The sequence below is a fragment of the Rhinoderma darwinii genome, chromosome 13 (genome assembly GCF_050947455.1).
Source record: "Rhinoderma darwinii isolate aRhiDar2 chromosome 13, aRhiDar2.hap1, whole genome shotgun sequence".
NCBI lineage: Eukaryota > Metazoa > Chordata > Amphibia > Anura > Rhinodermatidae > Rhinoderma > Rhinoderma darwinii.
In genome coordinates this window covers 65,611,606-65,635,717 of record NC_134699.1, presented here as the reverse complement: position 1 = coordinate 65,635,717, position 24,112 = coordinate 65,611,606, and the positions used below count along the sequence as shown (strand labels likewise).

The window sequence follows — 24,112 nt, the reverse complement described above, 5'->3', positions numbered from 1 at the left end:
AGTATTACTATAAAATGATTATAAGGTTATATTACAGGTTCCTGTGTATGTTCAGTGCCGCTGCCTCAGGATCTGCTCAGCTTGTCTCTGTTCACATGGTTCCTGACCCCGGCTCTCGGGCCTGGCTTTTCTTTTGCAGCCTCTCGACGTTTCTCCGATGTCCCCACCAACGTGGAGCCGCACGGCCACCTGAACACAATAGGTACAAGCGTCTGAGCGTGTGTCAGTCTGCTGGCCACTTGCCTGTGCTTCCTGTGGCTCTGTGCTTCTCAGTATGTTCTGGTCAATGTCAATCTCTGTGACAGGACAATCATGACCCCGTCTGCAGATCAGGAGGCGCAGCCGGACCCTTCACCCCGCCAACTCTCTCCCGCGTTCCTTCTTTTTTCTGCATGTAATTGGTCTAATAATGAACAAAATAAGTTCTAAATATTGCCGTTTCCAAGGTTACCACCTTCTCCTCATGCAGAATGAGACTAACATCTGTTCTCTGTGTGTAGTGGAATACACAATCTACAGCATTGTGTGCATATATATATACTGTATGTATGAGTATATATGCTATACCGTATCTGATGTGCTCATGTACGTAGATGTGTGTAGTGCATATGTCTTTGTAAGGTATATATTATCCAAATATGTCTGTCTATCTATCTGTCTATCTATCTATCTATCTATCTATCTATCTATCTATCTATCTATCTATCTATCTATCTATCTATCTATCTATCTATCTATCTGTATATCTATCTATCTATCTATCTATCTATCTATCTATCTATCTATCTATCTATCTATCTATCTATCTATCTATCTATCTATCTATCTATCTATCTATCTATCTATCTATCTATCTGTATATATATCTATCTATCTCATATCCTATCTATCTATCCTATCTATCCAATCTATCTATCTATCTATCTATCTATCTATCTATCTATCTATCTATCTATCTATCTATCTATCTATCTATCTATCTATCTATCTATCTATCTATCTATCTATCTATCTATCTATCTGTCTATTTATGCATCTAATATCTATCTATCTATCTATCTGTCTATTTATGCATCTAATATCTATCTATCTATCTATCTATCTATCTATCTATCTATCTATCTATCTATCTATCTATCTATCTATCTATCTATCTATCTATCTATCTATCTATCTATCTGTCTATTTATGCATCTAATATCTATCTATCTATCTATCTGTCTATTTATGCATCTAATATCTATCTATCTAGCAAATATCTACGTAGGGACCTACCCTGGAATTTCTGTGCCTACAAGGCCAATATTGTATAATCCTGCAGGGACTACACGATTGTGATGGAAACATTAACACTTATCTTCCTGGACTTCTATGCACAGGCATTTTATGCTTCCAATAAAAAGTATACATTACACAGATCAACCGGTATCCATGACAATTTACATTAAGTATATAATTGTCCTCAGTCAAACATCGGTAACCTCCAGTTCTAGCCGGAGGGGGTACACAATACATGTGTTGTTATGTAAAATGTCTATGTCCTCTGCTTTTCAGTATCTACTGCTCTAATAACTTTCTGTATCAACTCTATCTATCTATCTATCTATCTATCTATCTATCTATCTATCTATCTATCTATCTATCTATCTATCTATCTATCTATCTATCTATCTATCTATCTATCTATCTATCTATCTATCTATCTATGTATCTCATATCTATCTATCTATCTATCTATCTATCTATCTATCTATCTATCTATCTATCTATCTATCTATCTATCTATCTATCTATCTATCTATCTCATATCTATCTATCTATCTATCTATCTCATATCTATCTATCTATCTATCTATCTATCTATCTATCTATCTATCTCATATCTATCTCATATCTATCTCATATCTATCTCATATCTATCTCATATCTATCTATCTATCTATCTATCTATCTATCTATCTATCTATCTATCTATCTATCTATCTATCTATCTATCTATCTATCTATCTATCTATCACAAATCCATGTATCTATCTACCTATCTCGTATTTCTCTATCTGTCTATTTTCCCCTCTCTCTTTCCCATTATCTTTTCTCTTTTCCCATTCCTTCATTCTTTGTTCTGCACTTTTCACTCTCTCTCTCTATCTCTCACTTTCTCTCTCTTTCTCTCTCTTTCTCTCTTTCCCATCTGTCTAGGAAAGGTCAATAGTACTGTATGGGGAAAGAAACAAAGCTATAAATAAAACCCCTGAAGTACAGTGACTTCATGTCATTCTTAAACCAACAGAGGGCACCACTCAAACTGTTCTGAGACCAATGTCTCGCTGACCTATTTTCAGGGTGTGCTAATCTATGCTTAATATGGCAGGACTGCACTTACCAGTCTCCACCCTATTAACCCCTACTACATTGTCTTGTTGGTTATTTTACAGTATCTCTGTGTTATATATGGCTTTATTATGTATGTACTGTACTATGCAGATGTATGTGCTATGTGACATTGCTTATGTATTGTCCAATGATTGTATGAAATATGACATTAAGTGTATAGCATGCGATACTAACATGCATTAAGTTGTATAAGTGAATATTATACATATATATGGGGTGGTCGCCATAGGCCCTATAGCACAGGCAAGCACAACACATTAGTACAAAATCCTGGTCTAGAATACTTCACAAACCATAGATGTTTTCTACAACCCCTAGTGGTCAATGGTGGTACTGCGGGACATGTGTTTCTACTTTTTAATGGGTACCTCTTATCTTCATGAAAATAGTCCTCTAAGGGTGACCTTTCTGTTTTTCTGGTGATCTTTGGGGATGTTCCTATAAGGTTTCTTATACATAGAAAACATACAAGAGGTTTAGGCAGCGAAGAATACAGCTTTTTAGCCAATCACATGATAAATAACTATTTCTACCTGCCATTTGATTGGCAAACATGTCAAGTAGTGCCCAGACTCTTCCAAATGCTTAGTTTACATATGGGAAAGGTTTCTTGATACGGATCACCCCCATAGACAAGCTTGGAAATTGCTTAGAAGACCTGCACTCTCATTCCACGTTGGAGAAAATAGTGACAGGCCCCCATACCAACAACCACAAGTATAAAGTATTTTACTCTACGCTACAGTACGGAACATAGATAAACATTACGCACTCCTACAATATCCTGGTCTAGAATAGTATACAAATCAAGATCAGAAAATCTACACCACCCCTACTGGCAAATTGTGGTACTACAGGAGTTGTTTATTGGTTTTCATGAAACTGGTTACAAAACATTACTGAGGTACAATAAAGACAATGGACGCAATCAGATTAAATTGGTCAGTTTCAATAAAATTGGTAGTCCCAGTCTTGTCATACGCAAAGTCTCTATGTCCACCTATCTCCCACTAAGATGGAGTAACTGGTTCATTTCTGTCAGCAGGACACTATGGGAAGGATATATATCGAAGCGGAGGACCCGACCTACACAATTTTATTTCTTCAGGATTTGTCACTCTGGGACGAGGACATCTTAAGGGTACAGTACAAAACTTTTATCCCTAACCTCATACATTTTGCTGGGACTGTATTCATATTACTAGCGCCACCACCATCACTCCATTATTTGCAAGTATCGTATTGCTCATTATGCTTAATCATCAAGTTAAGGTCGTTACATACCCGTTTGTTTACTTTGTATTCCTTCACTTATAACTGATGTCATTACATTAACTGTATGCAACAACATTGTTTCCATTAATAACAACATGCTAACATTGTGGGCTGAGCAACTTTAGACTCTCGGATGTCTCGAAATGTTACCTTATTTAACTTTATTCTTGGGTATCCTTTGGAAAATAGTTTGTGGAATTTTTGATTCTTAGTGTCATGATGCTTACCGTACAATACAAGCGTTACATAAATGACCCCTCCCCCAATTTCGGTATATATTCTATACAAGAGTAGAAGACAATAGATTGTATTACACAATGATGAAGTGACATAGGTCTGTCTTGTAGAGGACTGTAACAATATTAATGACATTATGTGGAGGAGATGAATGAATATGAACATCGATCTGCAATAACGGAGTTCTTTGTAAATTGATAAACTCAGTATAGACTACGTATGTCTCAAAATTGGTCTGAATGAAATTTGAGCAAGAACTAGAAGAAGTATCTCTTGAACGTATTAAATTCTCCAAACAAGGCAAGTCCAGGGAACTTCGAATGTTTTCTTAGGTCAAATCTGGATGAAATCATCTTTAAAATAAGTACTCTGGTGTTATGTTGAGCTTCTTCATATCAATATATGAACCAGCTTTTCAGTCACACTGTAACCTGGGCATAGTCATTAGAGGAACGTCTGTCACCTCACGAATGTCTAGTCATTCACCTCACATCCTCAAGAGCTTGTCAAACTGTCCATTGGAATGAAGACACTCTCTATAAACAAGTCCACCTGGAAAGAGAGAGTCCATAGTCATTGATGATTGGCTTAAAAAATCCAATGTGCCCCTTGTTTTATATTTCGGCTTCCGGAATGACCTTTCATGTCAAATTTTTACCCAATAATAGGCCGAACCTTTCAAAAACACTTGTCACCATGACTTCCAAAAAATGTCTATGGCCGGCTTTATTGTTGGATTGCGGCTGGAAAGACTCTGTCAATATGGAAGACTGAAGTGAAACATGTAATATAGTTGTGACCGACGACAACAACTGGATTTCTTGTCAGGGTGGCGATGAACCCCATCCTAAAAATGTGTGTGGTTAATTATGCAAGCTCCTCCCTTTCTGTATCCCGTCAATCAATCATCCAGTCGTCTTTATTGTGTAGCTCTCATCAGTATTCAGTGTCTTATGTGCAGTACTTTTCAGCTTTTCCGTATGGTATAATTGGACTGATCTTGTGTATTTTTTGATCCTGCTCAATCCGTCATTATCTCAATAGTGCATTTAATGACATAATTACCCGTTATCGGCGAAGACCTAGTATTAAGAATAGTTTTTGATTCCCTTCATTAACCCTACTGTAGAAAGCAATTGTCAGTAATTGTCTCCCCTATCTGAGAAGATTTCATTTTAAATCTGATTAGATAGCAGCAAAATTTAGATTTTATTCGTGATTTGGACGTCTGATCTGTCAGGATTCTCCGTATACCAAATAACTGAGCTCAAATTGTTGACATTTAAAGGTTCTATTTAAATGGATCCCTTGTTTGAAAGTGGCAGCGATGCTGACATTTAAAGTCCATATAACCAGGCGTTACTGTCAGTTTTTTAAATTATTTTTAGGGACAAAAAAAAATTAAAAAAGGAGAGAATTTATTTAAATTCTTGAACTGAAAACTGTGTTGTATGTGGATAGATCATATTGTCTCTTTCATGTTCCTAAAAACCTTCAGAATTACCCCATTGGGATGTATAAGTTCCAATCAGTTTATTGTAACGTATTTATTTATGGGGTGTCTTGTTTAGAAAACTCATTTTCAAAAACCTTACTAGGGAATTCTGAGGTAGTAGATGGTAGGGTTACCTGTTCAGGACCCTCATATATATTTGCCAGAGCGGAGTGTCTACAAAGAACATGTCTTGCTTCTAAGGACACAAAACATTTCTTCATTACATGAAGCCTATTGATTTAAATGGGCAAAATGTAATGCTTAATTTCTCCACTAGGAGTGCTGCAGGGAAATTTAATTGGTAGCAAGACATGCAGTGATCTACTTATCATCAGGAAAATCTTCTAATAAAAAGGGATCATCCACCATTCATTGAAAAAAAATCTTGGGATACTCACATGGGTCCTAGAGTATTCAATGCGTATTATGAGTGGAAGTATCCATTTTATAGGCTGAAGAAACTGAGAAAGTGGCCAATCGATTGACCAAGAGCTATGCACATGACTTAAGTATAAGCGTCACCAACACATTCAAAATTTTGCTGGCCCAGTGCAGAGAAATGGGTAAAAAATCTTTTTGTAACCATTTTTGGTTACACATTTTACTATCGGGTTTCAGATTTAGGCTGGGTTCACACGACATATTTTCAGGCGTAAACGAGGCGTATTATGCCTCGAATTACGCCTGAAAATATGGCTCCAATACGTCGGCAAACATCTGCCCATTCATTTGAATGGGTTTGCAGACGTACTGTGCCGACGACCTGTAATTTACGCGTCGTCGTTTGACAGCTGTCAAAAGACGACACGTAAAATTACAGCCTCGTCAAAAGAAGTGCAGGACACTTCTTGGGACATTTTTGGAGCTGTTTTTTCATAGACTCTATTGAAAACAGCTCCAAAAACTGCCGAAAAAACGGCGCGAAAACGCAGCGAAAACGACCCGAAAAACGCAGCGAAAAACGTGAGTTGCTCAAAAAACGTCTGAAAATCAGGTGCTGTTTTCCCTTGAAAACAGCTCCGTATTTTCAGACGTTTTTGGCTCAGCGTGTGAACATGCCCTTACAAAAATATGGAATAGTAAAAAAACTAACTCTTGTGGTTTAACTCCAGTCTTAACACTACCCCTTACCTCCAAACCCCTACCCTTACTTTTACACAAGTCCCTCTTCATAAATATCTTGGCCAATGGTCAGGGCCCCTAAACTCCCTGTTAAGTCCATAAACCTAGAAATTGTACTGTATTGCATACATTTGCTGGGTACCTGAAAGCGGCTGTTATACTTCTCAATGTGACCCAGTGATTTTAAAACAGGGACTAATATGGTCTTTTTTGCAGCCTCTCAGACCCATATCATATATTTAGAGGGTCCATGGGAGAGGGGTAACAGAAGGGCATCATATTGGGAATCAGCTTTGCCGATCATTGCCTATTAAATATACAGACTAACCCTCAACTATAACCCCTACCATAAATCCTACAGACTAACCCCCAACTTTAACCCCTACCATAAATCCTACAGACTAACCCCCAACTATAACCCCTACCATAAATCCTACAGGCTAACCCCAACTATAACCCCTACCATAAATATTACAGACTAACCCCAACTATAACCCCAACCATAAATCCTACAGACTAGCCTCCAACTATAACCCCTACCATAAATCCTACAGACTAACCCCAACTATAACCCCTACCATAAATCCTACAGACTAACCCCCAACTATAACCCCTACCATAAATCCTACAGACTAACCCCATCTATAACCCCAACCATAAATCCTACAGACTAACCCCCAACTATAACCCCTACCATAAATCCTACAGACTAACCCCAACCATAAATCCTACAGACTAACCTCCAATTATAACCCCTACCAAAAATCCTACAGACTAACCCCAACTATAACCCCTACCATAAATCCTACAGACTAACCCCCAACTATAACCCCTACCATAAATCTTACAGACTAACCCCCAACTATAACCCCTACCATAAATCCTACAGACTAACCCCCAACTATAACCCCTACCATAAATCCTACAGACTTTCCCCCAACTATAAGCCCAACCATAAATCTTAGACTAACCCCCAACTATAAGCCCAACCATAAATCCTACAGACAAACCCCAACTATAACCCCTACCATAAATCCTACAGACTAACCCCCAACTATAACCCCTACCATAAATCCAACAGACTAACCCCCAACTATAACCCCTACCATAAATCCTACAGACTAACCCCAACTATAACCCCTACCATAAATCCTATAGACTAACCCCCAACTATAACCCCTACCATAAATCCTACAGACTAACCCCTAACTATAACCCCTACCATAAATCCTACAGACTAACCCCCAACTTTAAGCCCAACCATAAATCCTACAGACAAACCCCAACTATAACCCCTACCATAAATCCTACAGACTAACCCCCCAACTATAACCCCTACCATAAATCCTACAGACTAACCCCCATCTATAACCCCTGCCATAAATCCTACAGACTAACCCCAACAATAACCCCTACCATAAATCCTACAGACTAACCCCAAGTATAACCCCTACCATAAATCCTACAGACTAACCCCCAACTATAACCCCTACCATAAATCCTACAGACTAACCTCCAACTATAACCCCTACCATAAATCCTACAGACTAACCCCCAACTATAACCCCTACCATAAATCCTACAGACTAACCCCCAACTATAACCCCTACCATAAATCCTACAGACTAACCCCCAACTATAACCCCTACCATAAATCCTACAGACTGATTCCAACTATAACCCCTACCATAAATCCTACAGATCAACCCCAACTATAACCCCTAGCATAAATCCTACAGACTAACCCCCAACTATAACCCCCTACCATAAATCCTACAGACTAACCCCCAACTATAACCCCTACCATAAATCCTACAGACTAATTCCAACTATAACCAATATCATAAATCCTACAGACAAACCCCAAGTATAACCCCTACCATAAATCCTACAGACTAACCCCAACTATAACCCCTACCGTAAATCCACAGACTAACCCCCAACTATAACCCCTACCATAAATCCTACAGACTAACCCCAAGTATAACCCCTACCATAAATCCACAGACTAACCCCCAACTATAACCCCTACCATAAATCCTACAGACTAACCCCCAACTATAACCCCTACCATAAATCCTACAGACTAACCCCCAACTATAACCCCTACCATAAAACCTACAGACTAATTCCAACTATAACCCCTACCATAAATCCTACAGACTAACCCCCAACTATAACCCCTACCATAAATTCTACAGGCTAACCCCAACTATAACCCCTACCATAAATATTACAGACTAACCCCAACTATAACCCCAACCATAAATCCTACAGACTAGCCTCCAACTATAACTCCTACCATAAATCCTACAGACTAACCCCAACTATAACCCCTACCATAAATCCTACAGACTAACCCCCAACTATAACCCCTACCATAAATCCTACAGACTAACCCCATCTATAACCCCAACCATAAATCCTACAGACTAACCCCCAACTATAACCCCTACCATAAATCCTACAGACTAACCCCAACCATAAATCCTACAGACTAACCTCCAATTATAACCCCTACCAAAAATCCTACAGACTAACCCCAACTATAACCCCTACCATAAATCCTACAGACTAACCCCCAACTATAACCCCTACCATAAATCTTACAGACTAACCCCCAACTATAACCCCTACCATAAATCCTACAGACTAACCCCCAACTAAAAACCCCTACCATAAATCTTACAGACTAACCCCCAACTATAACCCCTACCATAAATCCTACAGACTAACCCCCAACTATAACCCCTACCATAAATCCTACAGACTATCCCCCAACTATAAGCCCAACCATAAATCTTAGACTAACCCCCAACTATAAGCCCAACGATAAATCCTACAGACAAACCCCAACTATAACCCCTACCATAAATCCTACAGACTAACCCCCAACTATAACCCCTACCATAAATCCAACAGACTAACCCCCAACTATAACCCCTACCATAAATCCTACAGACTAACCCCAACTATAACCCCTACCATAAATCCTATAGACTAACCCCCAACTATAACCCCTACCATAAATCCTACAGACTAACCCCCAACTATAACCCCTACCATAAATCCTACAGACTAACCCCCAACTTTAAGCCCAACCATAAATCCTACAGACAAACCCCAACTATAACCCCTACCATAAATCCTACAGACTAACCCCCAACTATAACCCCTACCATAAATCCTACAGACTAACCCCCATCTATAACCCCTACCATAAATCCTACAGACTAACCCCAACAATAACCCCTACCATAAATCCTACAGACTAACCCCAAGTATAACCCCTACCATAAATCCTACAGACTAACCCCCAACTATAACCCCTACCATAAATCCTACAGACTAACCTCCAACTATAACCCCTACCATAAATCCTACAGACTAACCCCCAACTATAACCCCTACCATAAATCCTACAGACTAACCCCCAACTTTAAGCCCAACCATAAATCCTACAGACAAACCCCAACTATAACCCCTACCATAAATCCTACAGACTAACCCCCAACTATAACCCCTACCATAAATCCTACAGACTAACCCCCATCTATAACCCCTACCATAAATCCTACAGACTAACCCCAACAATAACCCCTACCATAAATCCTACAGACTAACCCCAAGTATAACCCCTACCATAAATCCTACAGACTAACCCCAAGTATAACCCCTACCATAAATCCTACAGACTAACCCCCAACTATAACCCCTACCATAAATCCTACAGACTAACCTCCAACTATAACCCCTACCATAAATCCTACAGACTAACCCCCAACTATAACCCCTACCATAAATCCTACAGACTAACCCCCAACTATAACCCCTACCATAAATCCTACAGACTGATTGCAACTATAACCCCTACCATAAATCCTACAGATCAACCCCAACTATAACCCCTAGCATAAATCCTACAGACTAACCCCCAACTATAACCCCCTACCATAAATCCTACAGACTAACCCCCAACTATAACCCCTACCATAAATCCTAGACTAATTCCAACTATAACCAATATCATAAATCCTACAGACAAACCCCAAGTATAACCCCTACCATAAATCCTACAGACTAACCCCAACTATAACCCCTACCGTAAATCCACAGACTAACCCCCAACTATAACCCCTACCATAAATCCTACAGACTAACCCCAAGTATAACCCCTACCATAAATCCACAGACTAACCCCCAACTATAACCCCTACCATAAATCCTACAGACTAACCCCCAACTATAACCCCTACCATAAATCCTACAGACTAACCCCCAACTATAACCCCTACCATAAAACCTACAGACTAATTCCAACTATAACCCCTACCATAAATCCTACAGACTAACCCCCAACTATAACCCCTACCATAAATCCTACAGACTAACCCCAACTATAACCCCTACCATAAATCCTACAGACTGATTCCAACTATAACCCCTACCATAAATCCTACAGACTAACCCCAACTATAACCCCTACCATAAATCCTACAGACTAACCCCCAACTATAACCCCCTACCATAAATCCTACAGACTAACCCCCAACTATAACCCCTGCCATAAAACCTACAGACTAATTCCAACTATAACCCCTACCATAAATCCTACAGACTAACCCCCAACTATAACCCCTACCATAAATCCTACAGACTAACCGCCAACTATAACCCCTACCATAAATCCTACAGACTAACCCCCAACTATAACCCATACCATAAATCCTACAGACTAACCCCCATCTATAACCCCTACCATAAATCCTACAGATTAACCCCAACTATAACCCCTACTATAAATCCTACGACTAACCCCCAACTATAACCCCTACCATAAATCCTACAGACTAATTCCAACTATAACCAATATCATAAATCCTACAGACTAACCCCCAACTATAACCCCTACCATAAATCCTACAGACTAACCCCAACTATAACCCCTACCATAAATCCTACAGACTAACCCCAACTATAACCCCTACCATAAATCCTATAGACTAACCCCAACTATAACCAATATCATAAATCCTACAGACTAACCCCAAGTATAACTCCTACCATAAATCCTACAGACTAACCCCAACTATAACCCCTACCGTAAATCCACAGACTAACCCCCAACTATAACCCCTACCATAAATCCTACAGACTAACCCCAAGTATAACCCCTACCATAAATCCACAGACTAACCCCCAACTATAACCCCTACCGTAAATCCTACAGACTAACCCCCAACTATAACCCCCACCATAAATCCTACAGACTAACCCCCAACTATAACCCATACCATAAATCCTACAGACTAACCTCCATCTGTAACCCCTACCATAAATCCTACAGACTAACCCCCATCTATAACCCCTACCATAAAACCTACCGACTAATTCCAACTATAACCCCTACCATAAATCCTACAGACTAACCCCAACTATAACCCCTACCATAAATCCTACAGACTAACCCCCAACTATAACCCCTACCATAAATCCTACAGACTAACCCCCAACTATAACCCCTACCATAAAACCTACAGACTAATTCCAACTATAACCCCTACCATAAATCCTACAGACTAACCCCCAACTATAACCCCTACCATAAATCCTACAGACTAACCGCCAACTATAACCCCTACCATAAATCCTACAGACTAACCCCCAACTATAACCCCTACCATAAATCCTACAGACTAACTGCCAACTATAACCCCTACCATAAATCCTACAAACCCTCAACTATAACCCCTACCATAAATCCACAGACTAACCCCAACTATAACCCCTACCATAAATCCTACAGACTAACCCCCAACTATAACCCCTACCATAAATCCTACAGACTAACCCCAAGTATAAACCCTACCATAAATCCACAGACTAACCCCCAACTATAATCCCTACCATAAATCCTACAGACTAACCTCCATCTATAACCCCTACCATAAAACCTACAGACTAATTCCAACTATAAGCCCAACCATAAATCCTACAGACTAACCTCCATCTATAACCCCTACCATAAAACCTACAGACTAACCCCAACTATAAGCCCAACCATAAATCCTACAGACTAACCCCCAACTATAACCCCCTACCATAAATCCTACAGACAAACCCCAACTATAACCCCTACCATAAATCCTACAGACTAACCTCCATCTATAACCCCTACCATAAAACCTACAGACTAATTCCAACTATAAGCCCAACCATAAATCCTACAGACTAACCTCCATCTATAACCGCTACCATAAAACCTACAGACTAACCCCAACTATAAGCCCAACCATAAATCCTACAGACTAACCCCCAACTATAACCCCTACCATAAATCCTACAGACTAACCCCCAACTATAACCCCTACCATAAATCCTACAGACAAACCCCAACTATAACCCCTACCATAAATCCTACAGACTAACCCCCATCTATAACCCCAACCATAAATCCTACAGACTAACCCCCAACTATAACCCCTACCATAAATCCTACAGACTAACCGCCAACTATAACCCCTACCATAAATCCTACAGACTAACCCCCACAATTCGATGTTTATAACTAAACTTGGGTTACTGCTCAGAATTGTTCTTGAATTTGATATTATTTTCATGTGTATGGAAAGATTGCTATTCCCAATATCATGATACCGGACAACTATGAAATATATCTTAATATGTGAATACCTATTCATACTAGATCCATTTGTAGGGTACAGGACCTGCGCTTGCCCTTTAAGTTCCCTTTGTTTTCTTTAGTGGAGGGTTATTGGAGAAGCAATATGCTTTTGGCTTTCTTTATAGTAAAACCTATTTGGCAGATGCACCTGCACATGCATTGATGTGGAATATAATATTCACGTCTTCCCACCCAATAACTTGAGATTTGAAATGCAAGACTGGTTTGTCAACACAGATATTATTTTGAGATCAGAGTGTTAATATTCCGGGCTTAAATCGAGGAATAAGATGACATTCTTTGAAGAGAGAATAAAAATCAAAAACATGAGGTTAAAAAAACATGACTTATCAAAGAAATAGAAAACCGGAATTCAAAATGAGAAAATAATTGTTTTATTCAGAGTTGACAGGTGTAGCAAAGACTGTTTCATTACGTAGCCTACTCCACATAAGCTGTAGGCACTTCAAAGAAGAGATGCCTGCTTTTCAGGAACATTTCAATATATAATTTGGCTTCCGTCGTCATGAGGAGAGAGTTCAAAGATGGTGGATGAAAATCAATAAGATGATGACAAGCACATTAACTATAAACAGGACCAGACAAACCAGCAACCTTTAGGCGGCCTCTATGGGCAACAGAGGTTCAACGGTGGCTCCTTCATGTACAGTGGTACATGCCAAGAATAATGCGTGTTCTCCACAATGTGGTTACTTGAAGAGGTCCACATGTACATGTCCTAAGTCCATATAGGTGGTCTTCAGGGATAAATATAGCCACAAGGAATTGGGTACACACCGAGCTTGTGTTATGGATCTCACAGTTTTGCTGCGACACGATGTGGGTTGTCTAGGTCCATATAGGTGGTGGATGTCCTCAGGGACCACCATATATGCAAGGACCTATGTACCCACCTAGCTTGTATTGTAGATCTCCCAGTTTTAGTAGGAGAAAATCTTTGATAGTCTAATTATATATTGGTGGTGATGTCTTCATGAATCACTATAGCCACAGTGACCTAGGGACCTACCTAGCTTGTATTGTAGATCTCCCACTTTTAGTAGGACACAATTTTAGATGGTCTTATTCAATATTGGTGGTGATGTCTTCAGGGATCACCATAGACACAGTGACCTAGGGACCTACCTAGCTTGTATTGTGGATCTCCTACTTTTAGTAGGACACAATCTTGGATGGTCTTATTCCATATTGGTGGTGATATCTTCATGGTTTACTATAGCCACACGGACCTAGGGACCGATCTAGCTGACGTTATGGATCTGACAGTTTTGGTAGGACACAATGTGGATGGTCAAGTCCATTTAGGTGGTGGATGTCTTCAGAGATAACTATTTCATCATAGACATGTGCCCTTAAAGGGGTGGTTCGCTTCACAACCAATTTACAACTCAATAAATGCAATTTTAGTGTATTTTTACATCTCTGAACCCAAGACTCATTAATAGCTGAAGCTGAGAACCAAGTTTCATTTAGCAGCCTATAACCTGAAAAACAATCCTTCAATGTAAAGGAAAAAAAAAAAGATGGAGCTTCACGGAACTAAATTGCTATGGAATCAGTTCTACTTAAGTTCTCCTGCCCTGGACCTGGCGTAAAGTCAGGATAAATATCAGAGGGTCTCAAGAACTACCTGTACAAACTGGGCACCTAATACAAAAAGGGGTTTCTAAAAATGGAAAAATTCCTTTAAGACAAGTGACCCCCCCCCCCCCACCACACACAGTCCTGATATTTCAAGAAGGCCTTGTTATCCATCATGTCTTATCAATCATAATTACCTTTAATAAAATTGGGACAGACTGAGCTTGGTAACTTTTGCACATTTCCTCTCGAGGCGGCACATCAGGGGAGGGGGTGGACGGGGGCTTTAATATACACATATTTGCCAGAGAGATGTCTAATTATAACTGATTAAAATAATGAATAATTTTTATCTTTTCATTACGAGAGTCGGATTGAATAAAACATGTTCCATTTTTGTTATGCCTGTAAGCAGCATAGAAACCCTTGGCACCCCGCAGGATTCCTGCTGACAGTTCCCATATTGTTTATGCTGGTCTTTTGCAGAGAACTTTTAATGTCTCTTCACAAATCTGTCACTTCATAAATATTAACAAAATTACCTTCATGACCGTTTCTCAGGAAATAGACAGTTCTGGAGAAGAAAATATTCCGCACCTATAAGCAAGGGATGAGGTCTTTAAGCATAGTCAGTAGAACCCGTGGGCACATACCATGGTACTGCCCATGTTTATACTACTTTTATATCAGCGATATGATGATTTCTATTTATTACTAGTGACAACTGCTATAGAAAAAAATACTATGTGGTTGTCACAGCACCGCCTTCTCACAAGTATCATTAAATAGTAATATGAATTTGTTTGAAGTCCTGACCTGTACCCATGTAAATAATTAAAGCATACGTATCTATCATAAACAAAATGTACAAAAATAAATATCTCTCCTTGACCGGTATGTTTTAGGTCTATTTCCTTTCAAAATTGGATATTTTCTCTCTCTATACCTGCTAAGGCTTTGTTCAAATCTGCGTCGGGACTCCGTTCATGGGTTCCGTCTGAACTTTCCATCAGGGGAACCCATGAACGGAATCCTGACTGAAACAAACGGAAACCATAGGTTTCCGTTTGAGTCACCATCAAAATGACGGAACCCTTAAACAACCGGGCAAATGGAAACCATTTGCACCGGATCCGTCACTATTGAAATCAATGGTGATGCAACCTATGGGTTCCGTTTGTTTCAGTCAGGGTTCCGTTCATGGGTTCCCCTGAAGGAAAGCTCAGACGGAACCCATGAACGGAGTCCCGACACAGATGTGAACGAAGCCTAAGTGGGTGAATTATTCCATGTGTAATGTTAGACCTGTGCTTAGCACTCTGAGCCAATCAGATGGATCTCCGCTTCTGCTGCTCCTCCTCCCCTCTCACAGTATGCAGTCTCACAAGCACACAAGGGAGTGACTGCAGCTGAATTTCCCTCCTCCCACTGTCTACTATTTACTGTCTTAGGTATTTGTTTAAGTGGTTGCCCCACGATTAAATATTTAATTTCTCCATTAGATCTCTATTGCTGATACATGATTGTTATGAAATGCCCAGTAGCTCAGATCAATGATACAATTATTGTTGCCTGCAGGCACCACTAGAGGGAGCTTACTGCATACTGTGTTATTACGGAGTTCAATGTATAAATAGTATACAGTGTGCTCCTAAGCTCCCTCTAGTGGTGACTGCAGGGAGCCAGGATTTTATCATACAATTTTGACCCTTTTTAGATAAAAAAAATGTTTTTGCTCAAGTGAGGAAAATTCACTTTAATGAGAAACATGGAGGGAGGGGTGTTATATGGCTGTATGTAATTCTACGCAACATTTTGCTACTGAAGTAATCTTCAAATTATTACATATTTTACATATATTACAAATTATTATTACATATTTCCGCGAGGCCTGTGGAAGCTGATACTGTCACGTTGCCTACAGAGGATGATGTGAACTCACTGTGTCACCAAGGAATATGACGTAGGGCTAAACCGGGATGCGGAGTCTAAAGGGACGCCAAGTATTCACCTTTAAACCCCTATACAGAGATCTGGACTTTGCTGATGGAAAAGAACAAGAAGTCACTACCCTCAGAGTAGTCTCAATTGGTAACGGCCAATGTGAACAGGCGTTGTACAAAATTTGTAAACCGTATGCAGGGTCAGTTATAGCAAAAGTCAGGGCAGGCGGCAAATGGGCACTCAAGGTTGGTTGAGAAAAAGGTCAGGGCAGGAGGCAGAGGTTTGTCATGGCTAACAAGCAAGAGGTCATGGCAAGTGGCAGACAAGGATAGCTAAAGGTACAGGCAGCGGTAAAACACTGGAAAACCAACGTAGTAAACACAAGGAATCACTAGACTAGATAGAATGAACCAACTTGCTCAGGCAATGTATCCAGAAAAGGAAGAACGCTTTATACCCAAGAAAAGTTGGGTGGATAATTTGGCGTGCGCTGGCCCTTTAAGGCAGGGAGAGTCGGTGCACATGCACCCTAAATAACGCAGGAGCCAGACCAGTAGATGAGCATCGAGGCAGTGATCACAGGCAGTGATCAGAGAAGAGGAGCAGCTCCAGCTCGGAGTCAGGTGACATCGTGATACGGTAAGTATACGGAGGCGACCGATACACATATATCACATTTAAAACATTATAATAATAAACAATACAATTTTAATAATAATTCCAGACCATTGATGTCTTACAGAATTAAATTTAATATGAAATAAGCAAAACCTCTATCCTCTTTTAAGTGTAAATTTCCATTGCGACATTATTCCCTTTCAGCAGCCATAGTAAATTGATTCCGAATAATGTATGTAAATATTTCCTATGCCCGTCAGAAAGACGTGTTCTGTATATTTATAAAATAGAACTCTTATAGAGCCCGCTTGTACGCACAGTTGGAATCAATTAATTTTCCTTTCTCTCTAAAATAAGTAAGCAGGACCCCGGAGGATGTTTAATACACATATGCTCCGAGGATTTTCTCAGTGTGGAAAATGCATTAGCTAATATGCCTGGATAGTCTGTGATCAGTGATTTTACATACTGTAAATATATGGGTGTGCAAATGTATTCTTATGTGCGAGTCTATCATGTATCATAGATTCAACTCCTGTGTCTGGAAACAACTCGGCAGAATACAAGAGTAACACATACAAAACTCAGCAGCAAATAAGCTTTAATAATGTATTTCTTAAAGGACAGCTCCACCTACATCACATTGTTTTCTAACCTTTCTTGTCCTATTCTTATCCATAGGGCCAGTATTATAGTAGTTATATTCTTGTATATAGGGGACATTATTATAGTAGTTATATTCTTCTATATAGGGGGCAGTATTATAGCAGTTATTGTCACGATCTATGGGTATGTGGACACACTGGGCCGTATTGCCGTAGCGGGATTGCAGCTGCCCAACAGGATACCAAGTCAATGTCTATAGTTCGAATAAGGGTACCTGTGGTAATTCAGACAGTAGCGATGGTAGGCTTGGATGGGACGTTGGCAGCAGGCAGACACCAAGCGCGGTGTAACACAGGCGTAGTATACGGCACAACACTACTCCAACTCTCTATGGCACAGGAACAAGGTAGCACGTGATACAGGATACAGGTAGCAGGTACGGGTACACTGGGAACTGGAAAACACTAAGGGATCATTTGCAAAGACTAACACCGGTAAACACAACAACGCTCAGGCAATGAGGGAAGGGGCAGGGCCCTTCTTATAGTCCAGGGTGAGTATGGGCTAATTACATATTCAATTTATGTGCGCGCACTGGCCCTTTAGGGCAAGCACGAGCGTGCGCGCGCACCCTACAGGACACCGCAGAATGAAGCGGAAGTGAGCGCTGGCGTCTCCTGAGGAGGAGATGCGGGTCAGCACTCACAGATCTAGGGCCGCGGCCTTAGGGAGGTGAGTAATCCCAAAGGCCCGTGGCCATGGGTGTTACAGTATCCCCCCTCTTACGCCCTCTCTTCTTGGGAACAGAGCGGGAGAGAAACATCTTCACGAGGGTAGGAGCTTTGAGGTTCTCCTCCGGCTCCCAGGACCTCTCTTCTGGACCAAACCCCCTCCAATCCACCAAATAAAAAGTTCTTCCTCCCACTTTTTTGGTGTCCAAGATCTCCTTGACCATAAATGCATCAGATGAAGCGCTGGGAGCAACTGCAGGACTAGGAGTCTTGGTGTAGCGGTTCAGAACCACAGGCATCAGGAGGGAGACATGAAAGGAGTTGGGGATCTTGAGGGTAGGAGGCAGCCGAAGCTTGTAGGAGACAGGGTTGATCCGCTGTAGGATCTCGAAGGGTCCGAGAAACCTGGGAGCAAACTTGTATGACGGCACCCTCAGTCGGATATTCCCGGAGGACAGCCAGACCTTGGTACCTGGAAGAAACTGGGGAGGCTCTCTTCTCCTTGTGTCTGCCTTTCGTTTCATTCGGTCGACCACCAGCAGCATAGAGGATCGGGTTTGCTGCCAGATCTACAGGAAGTCCCTGAATGCAGAGTCAGCTGCGGACACCTGGGACATAACTGACACCGAGAGAGGGATTCGTGGGTGTTGGATGTAAACGATGAAGAATGGTGTGGTTCTTGTGTACTCGCTTTTATGGTTGTTATAAGAGAACTCGGCCCAAGGAAGAAGCTGCACCCAGTCATCATGCTGCCTGCAAATGAAGTGTCATAGGTAGTTTTCCATGATCTGATTGATCCTCTCGACTTGAGCATTGGACTGGGGATGGTAGGCTGAGGAAAAGTCCAACTTTACTTCCAGGAATTTACAGAGGGCTCTCCAGAACTTTGAGGTGAACTGAACCCCCCGATCAGACAGGATATGCAGAGGTAAGACGTGTAGGCGGAAGATGTGTTGAATGAAGAGGTTGGCCAGTCGAGAAGCAGATGGTAGGCCGGTCAGCGGAACAAAATGAGCCATTTTCGAGAATCGGTCCACCACCACACAGACCGTACTTTATCCCGCAGAGGGTAGCAGGTCCGTTAGAAAGTCCATTTCTATATGCTGCCAGGGAGCATTGGGCACAGGCAGCGGCTGGAGCAGGCCAGCAGGCTTGGAGTGAGCAACCTTGTTAGCCGCGCACACAGTGCAGGACGAGACAAAGTCCATGATGTCTTTGGGCAGCGTGGGCCAACAGAAATGATGGGCAATCAGGTCTCTGTTTTTACGGGCACCCGAGTGACCTGCTAGTTCGGAGCTGTGTCCCCAGGGAAGGATTCTCCCTCTGTCTGCCAGGCGCACAAAAGTCCTCCCCGGAGGGATGTCTCTAACTAGCAGAGGGTTGACAGAGGTAATGCCGGACGGATCAATAATATTTTGTGGAGACTCCATGGTGTCCTCTGTCTTGAACAACCTGGACAAGACATCAGCCCTCACATTCTTGTCGGCCAAGCGGTAGTGGGTCTCAAATTGGAACCGGTGAAAGAACATCGACCACCTGGCTTGACGGGAGTTCAGTCGTTGGGCCGTCTGGAGATAGGTGAGGTTCTTGTGGTCAGTAAATATCAGGATGGGATGAGTTGCGCCCTCTAGTAGAGATGTCTTTACTCCTCCAAGGCCAGTTTGATGGCAAGTAACTCCCGATCCCAAATCGAGTAGTTGCGCTCTGCGGAAGAGAATAGGTTAGAGTAATAGCCACATACCACTGCCTTGCCTTTGGGACCTCTCTGGAACAGAAGTGCGCCAGCACCAACTGAGGAGGCGTCTACCTCCTACGAAAACTGTCGAGATATATCAGGATGATGGAGGGTAGAGGCTGACATGAAGGCACTCTTCAGGCTATTAAATGTGGATTCCGTTTCTGGAGTCCACACCTTGGCGTTCATGTCTTTCTTGGTAAGGGTAGAGATGGGAGCTGTCAGTGAGGAGAAACTTGGGATGAACTGCCCGGAGAAATTGGCGAATCCCAGAAAACTCTGTATGGACCTTACACCTTGAGGACATGGCCATTCCAGGACGGCCTTTACCTTCTCAGGATCCATCTTGAGGCCTTGATCCAAGATGATGTAGCCCAGGAAGGGTAGAGAATTTCTCACAAACACGCACTTCTCCAGCTTGGCATACAGGCGATTCTCCCTTAATCGCAGCAAAACTTGACGGACATGTCTCTAATGAGTCGTCGGGTCTGGAGAAAAAATTAAGATGTCATGAAGCTAGACCACAACACAGACATAGAGGAGGTCACGGAAGATGTCATTAACAAACTCTTGGAAAACCGCGGGAGCGTTACACAGACCGAAGGGCATCACCAGGTATTCATAGTGCCCGTCTCGGGTGTTAAATGCCGTCTTCCATTCGTCACCCCAGCGGATTCATATTAGTTTATAAGCCCCACGCAGGTCTAGCTTGGAAAAAATCTTGACTCCTTGTATGCGGTCAAACAGTTCTAAAATCAGCGACAACAGATATCTATTTTTGACCGTGATCTGGTTGAGGCCCGGTGTCATGTCCATGGCTGCGGGCCATCAGGTTCACTCACCTCCTGACGGCCGCAGCCATGGGTCTGCAAGCGCTGGCCCCAGTCTCCTCCTCAGGAGACGCCAGCACTCACTTCAGCTCACCTCGGCCGGGTCCCGTAAGGAGCGCACGCACGCTCGTGCCCGCTCTTAAAGGGGCAGCACGCGCATCAGACTTTTTATGTAAAATTACCCCATGAGTACCCTGGACTATAAGAAGGGCCCAGCCCCTTCCTCCCATTCCTGAGCATTGTTGTCATACCCAAAGTTTTTCTATGCAAATGGTCTCCTAGTGTTTTGTAGTTCCCAGTGTTTCCCGTTCCTGTATCCTGTGCTATCCTGGTCAAGTGCCGTGCTGAGCTGTAGTCGTGCTGTGCTGCATGCCACGCCTGTCCTGCTACACCACGCCTGACGTCTGCCTGCTGCCTAGTCCCAGCCGAGCCTGCCTTTCTACTGTCCGAGCTACCACAGGTACCCTATACGAACTATAGACTGTTACCTACGCCCTGTTGGCCAGCTGCCATACCGTCAAGGTGGTACGGCCCAGTGGGTGCATGAACCCAACGTGACACCCGGTAGTTGATGCAAGGTCAAAGAGATTCGTCTTTCTTTTTGACAAAGAAGAATCCGACCCTGGCCGTGGAGGAGGACTTTGTATGAAAGGCCACTCCAAATTCTCCTTAATATAGGTGGACATAGACTGAGTCTCTGGCAAGGAGAGAGGGTATACCCTTCCACGGGGAAGGGAGGCATCCGGAACGAGTTTAATAGGGCAGTCATACGCCCAGTGTGAGGGCAGCATCTCCGCCTCCCTCTTGCTGAAGACATCTGCAAACTGTGAATAGTGAGAAGGCAATCCTGCCATCGACTGAGGCAGGGGAGGCTGGGCCAGATGGATCTGCCCCAGGCAGCAGTTGAGGCACTTGGGGCCTCACTGGAGAAACTCACCGTAATTCCAGTACAAAACTGGGGCATGTAGTCGAAGCCAAGGCAGGCCCAGCAGCACAGGTTTGATGCCTTGGGCAAGACAAGAAATGGGGCTAGCTCTGAATGAAGGGCTCTCACTTGGAGCCTCAGTGATTTGGTCACAGCTACAATTGGGTCGGGCAGAGGCAATCCACTCACCGAGGCAACGATCAACGGCCTCTCCAGGGGGGTTGTGGGCAACTGGAGAAGATCCACCAGGTCTCTCTGAATGAAGTTAGCAGCAGATCCAGAGTCCAGATAGGCAGAGACCCGGTGCGTCTTTTCACCGGACACTACCCAGAGTTGTCTCCCCAACCAACTCTAGGCTCTGGGGCTTTTGGGGGCACAGACGCACAAGATGGCCTCTGAGGCCGCAATACAGACAGACTCCCGAAGTGCCTCTGCGTTGTTTCTCCTGGATAGACAACATGAGATGGTCCATCTTCATAGACACCTCTGGTGGAACAGCTGATGAGGGCAGCAGGGGTTGCTGAAATGTAGAAGCTGGCCTAGGGAGTCCTCCCTCCCGACGAACCTCTTGGGACCATTTTCGGATCCTCATGTTAATCCGGGCAGGCAGAAGAATGAGGTCATCCAGGGTAGATGGCAGATCTCGGGCGGCAAGTTCGTCCTTCATCTCAGGGGACAGTCCCTGCCAGAATGTAGCCACCAACAACTCGTTGTTCCAGGTTAGTTTGGCAGCCAGGGTGCGGAACTGAATGGCGTACTCACCCAGCTGGAATGAAGCAGCCGATGAAACTCTCCCGGGTTCCTCAAATATAGTACGGATTGTCTGTACGGACCAGTGTAACTCATGGGTCTCGGGTCCCTGACGTTCCCAAATTGGGTTTTCCCGCACCAGGTCTTTGCCAGTGAAGAGATTGATTATAAAGGCTATCTTTGCGTCATCAGAAGAGAAGGCCTCTGGATAGAATGTGAAGTGAATCTGGCATTGGTACAGAAACCCCCTGCAGGTCCTCGCATCTCCATCATAGCAATGAGGTAGTGGCAGAGAAACTCGGGAGTTAGCACTGGCAGGAGGTGTAGTAAGAGGAACAGCGGAGGTAACAGGAACAGGTGCCGAGAAGGCTGCAGCTTGCGTATCCAGCCGATGTGCAATGATGTTGACCGCCTGGAGGAGTTGGTCTTGACGTGACCGGAGGTCTAGAATATGTGACCGCATGGCTTGTGATATCGTCATGGTCTTGGATTGACCAGCGGGGTCCATTTCCTGAGTGTACTGTCACGATCTGAGGGTATGTGGACCCACTGGGCCATACCACCATAGCGGGATAGCAGCTGGCCAACAGGATACCAAGTCAATGTCTATAGTTCGAATAAGGGTACCTGTGGTAATTCAGACAGTAGCGATGGTAGGATCGGATAGAACATTGGCAGCAGGCATACACCAGGCGCGGTGGAACACAGAAGGCGTAGTATACGGCACAATACGACTCCAACTCTCTATGGCACAGGAACAAGGTAGCACGGGATACAGGATACAGGCAGCAGTTACGGGTACACTGGGAACTGGAAAACACTAAGGGACAATTTGCAAAGACTAACACGGAAAACACAACAACGCTCAGGCAATAAAGGATGGGGCAGGGCCCTTCTTATAGTCCAGGGTGAGCATGGGCTAATTACATATTCAATTAAAGTGCGCGCGCTGGCTCTTTAAGAACGGGCACGAGCGTGCGCGCACACCCTACGCGACACTGCAGAATGAAGCGGAAGTGATCCATGGCCGTCGGGAGGTGAGTAGTCCCGACGGCCCGTGGCTATGGGTGTTACAGTTATATTCTTGTATATAGGGGGCAGAATTGTAGTAGTTAGATTTTTCTACGTAGTGGATAGTATTATAGTAGTTATATTCTTGTATA

General features: G+C 42.7%; 1 protein-coding gene across 7 annotated transcripts in view; it reads left to right on the top strand.

The window, feature by feature from the left end:
* The window catches only part of SHISA6 (shisa family member 6), a 287,961-nt gene that overhangs the window by 134,854 nt on the left and 128,995 nt on the right, over positions 1–24,112 (top strand). For 6 of the 7 annotated variants that reach the window (XM_075846751.1, XM_075846750.1, XM_075846756.1 and 3 more), the window contains 2 exons: positions 140–202; positions 3,440–3,535. In XM_075846751.1, the coding sequence (XP_075702866.1) occupies positions 140–202; positions 3,440–3,535 (159 nt within the window). The remainder of the gene's footprint in view (positions 1–139; positions 203–3,439; positions 3,536–24,112) is intronic. The other variant, XM_075846754.1, reaches the window with a different exon arrangement.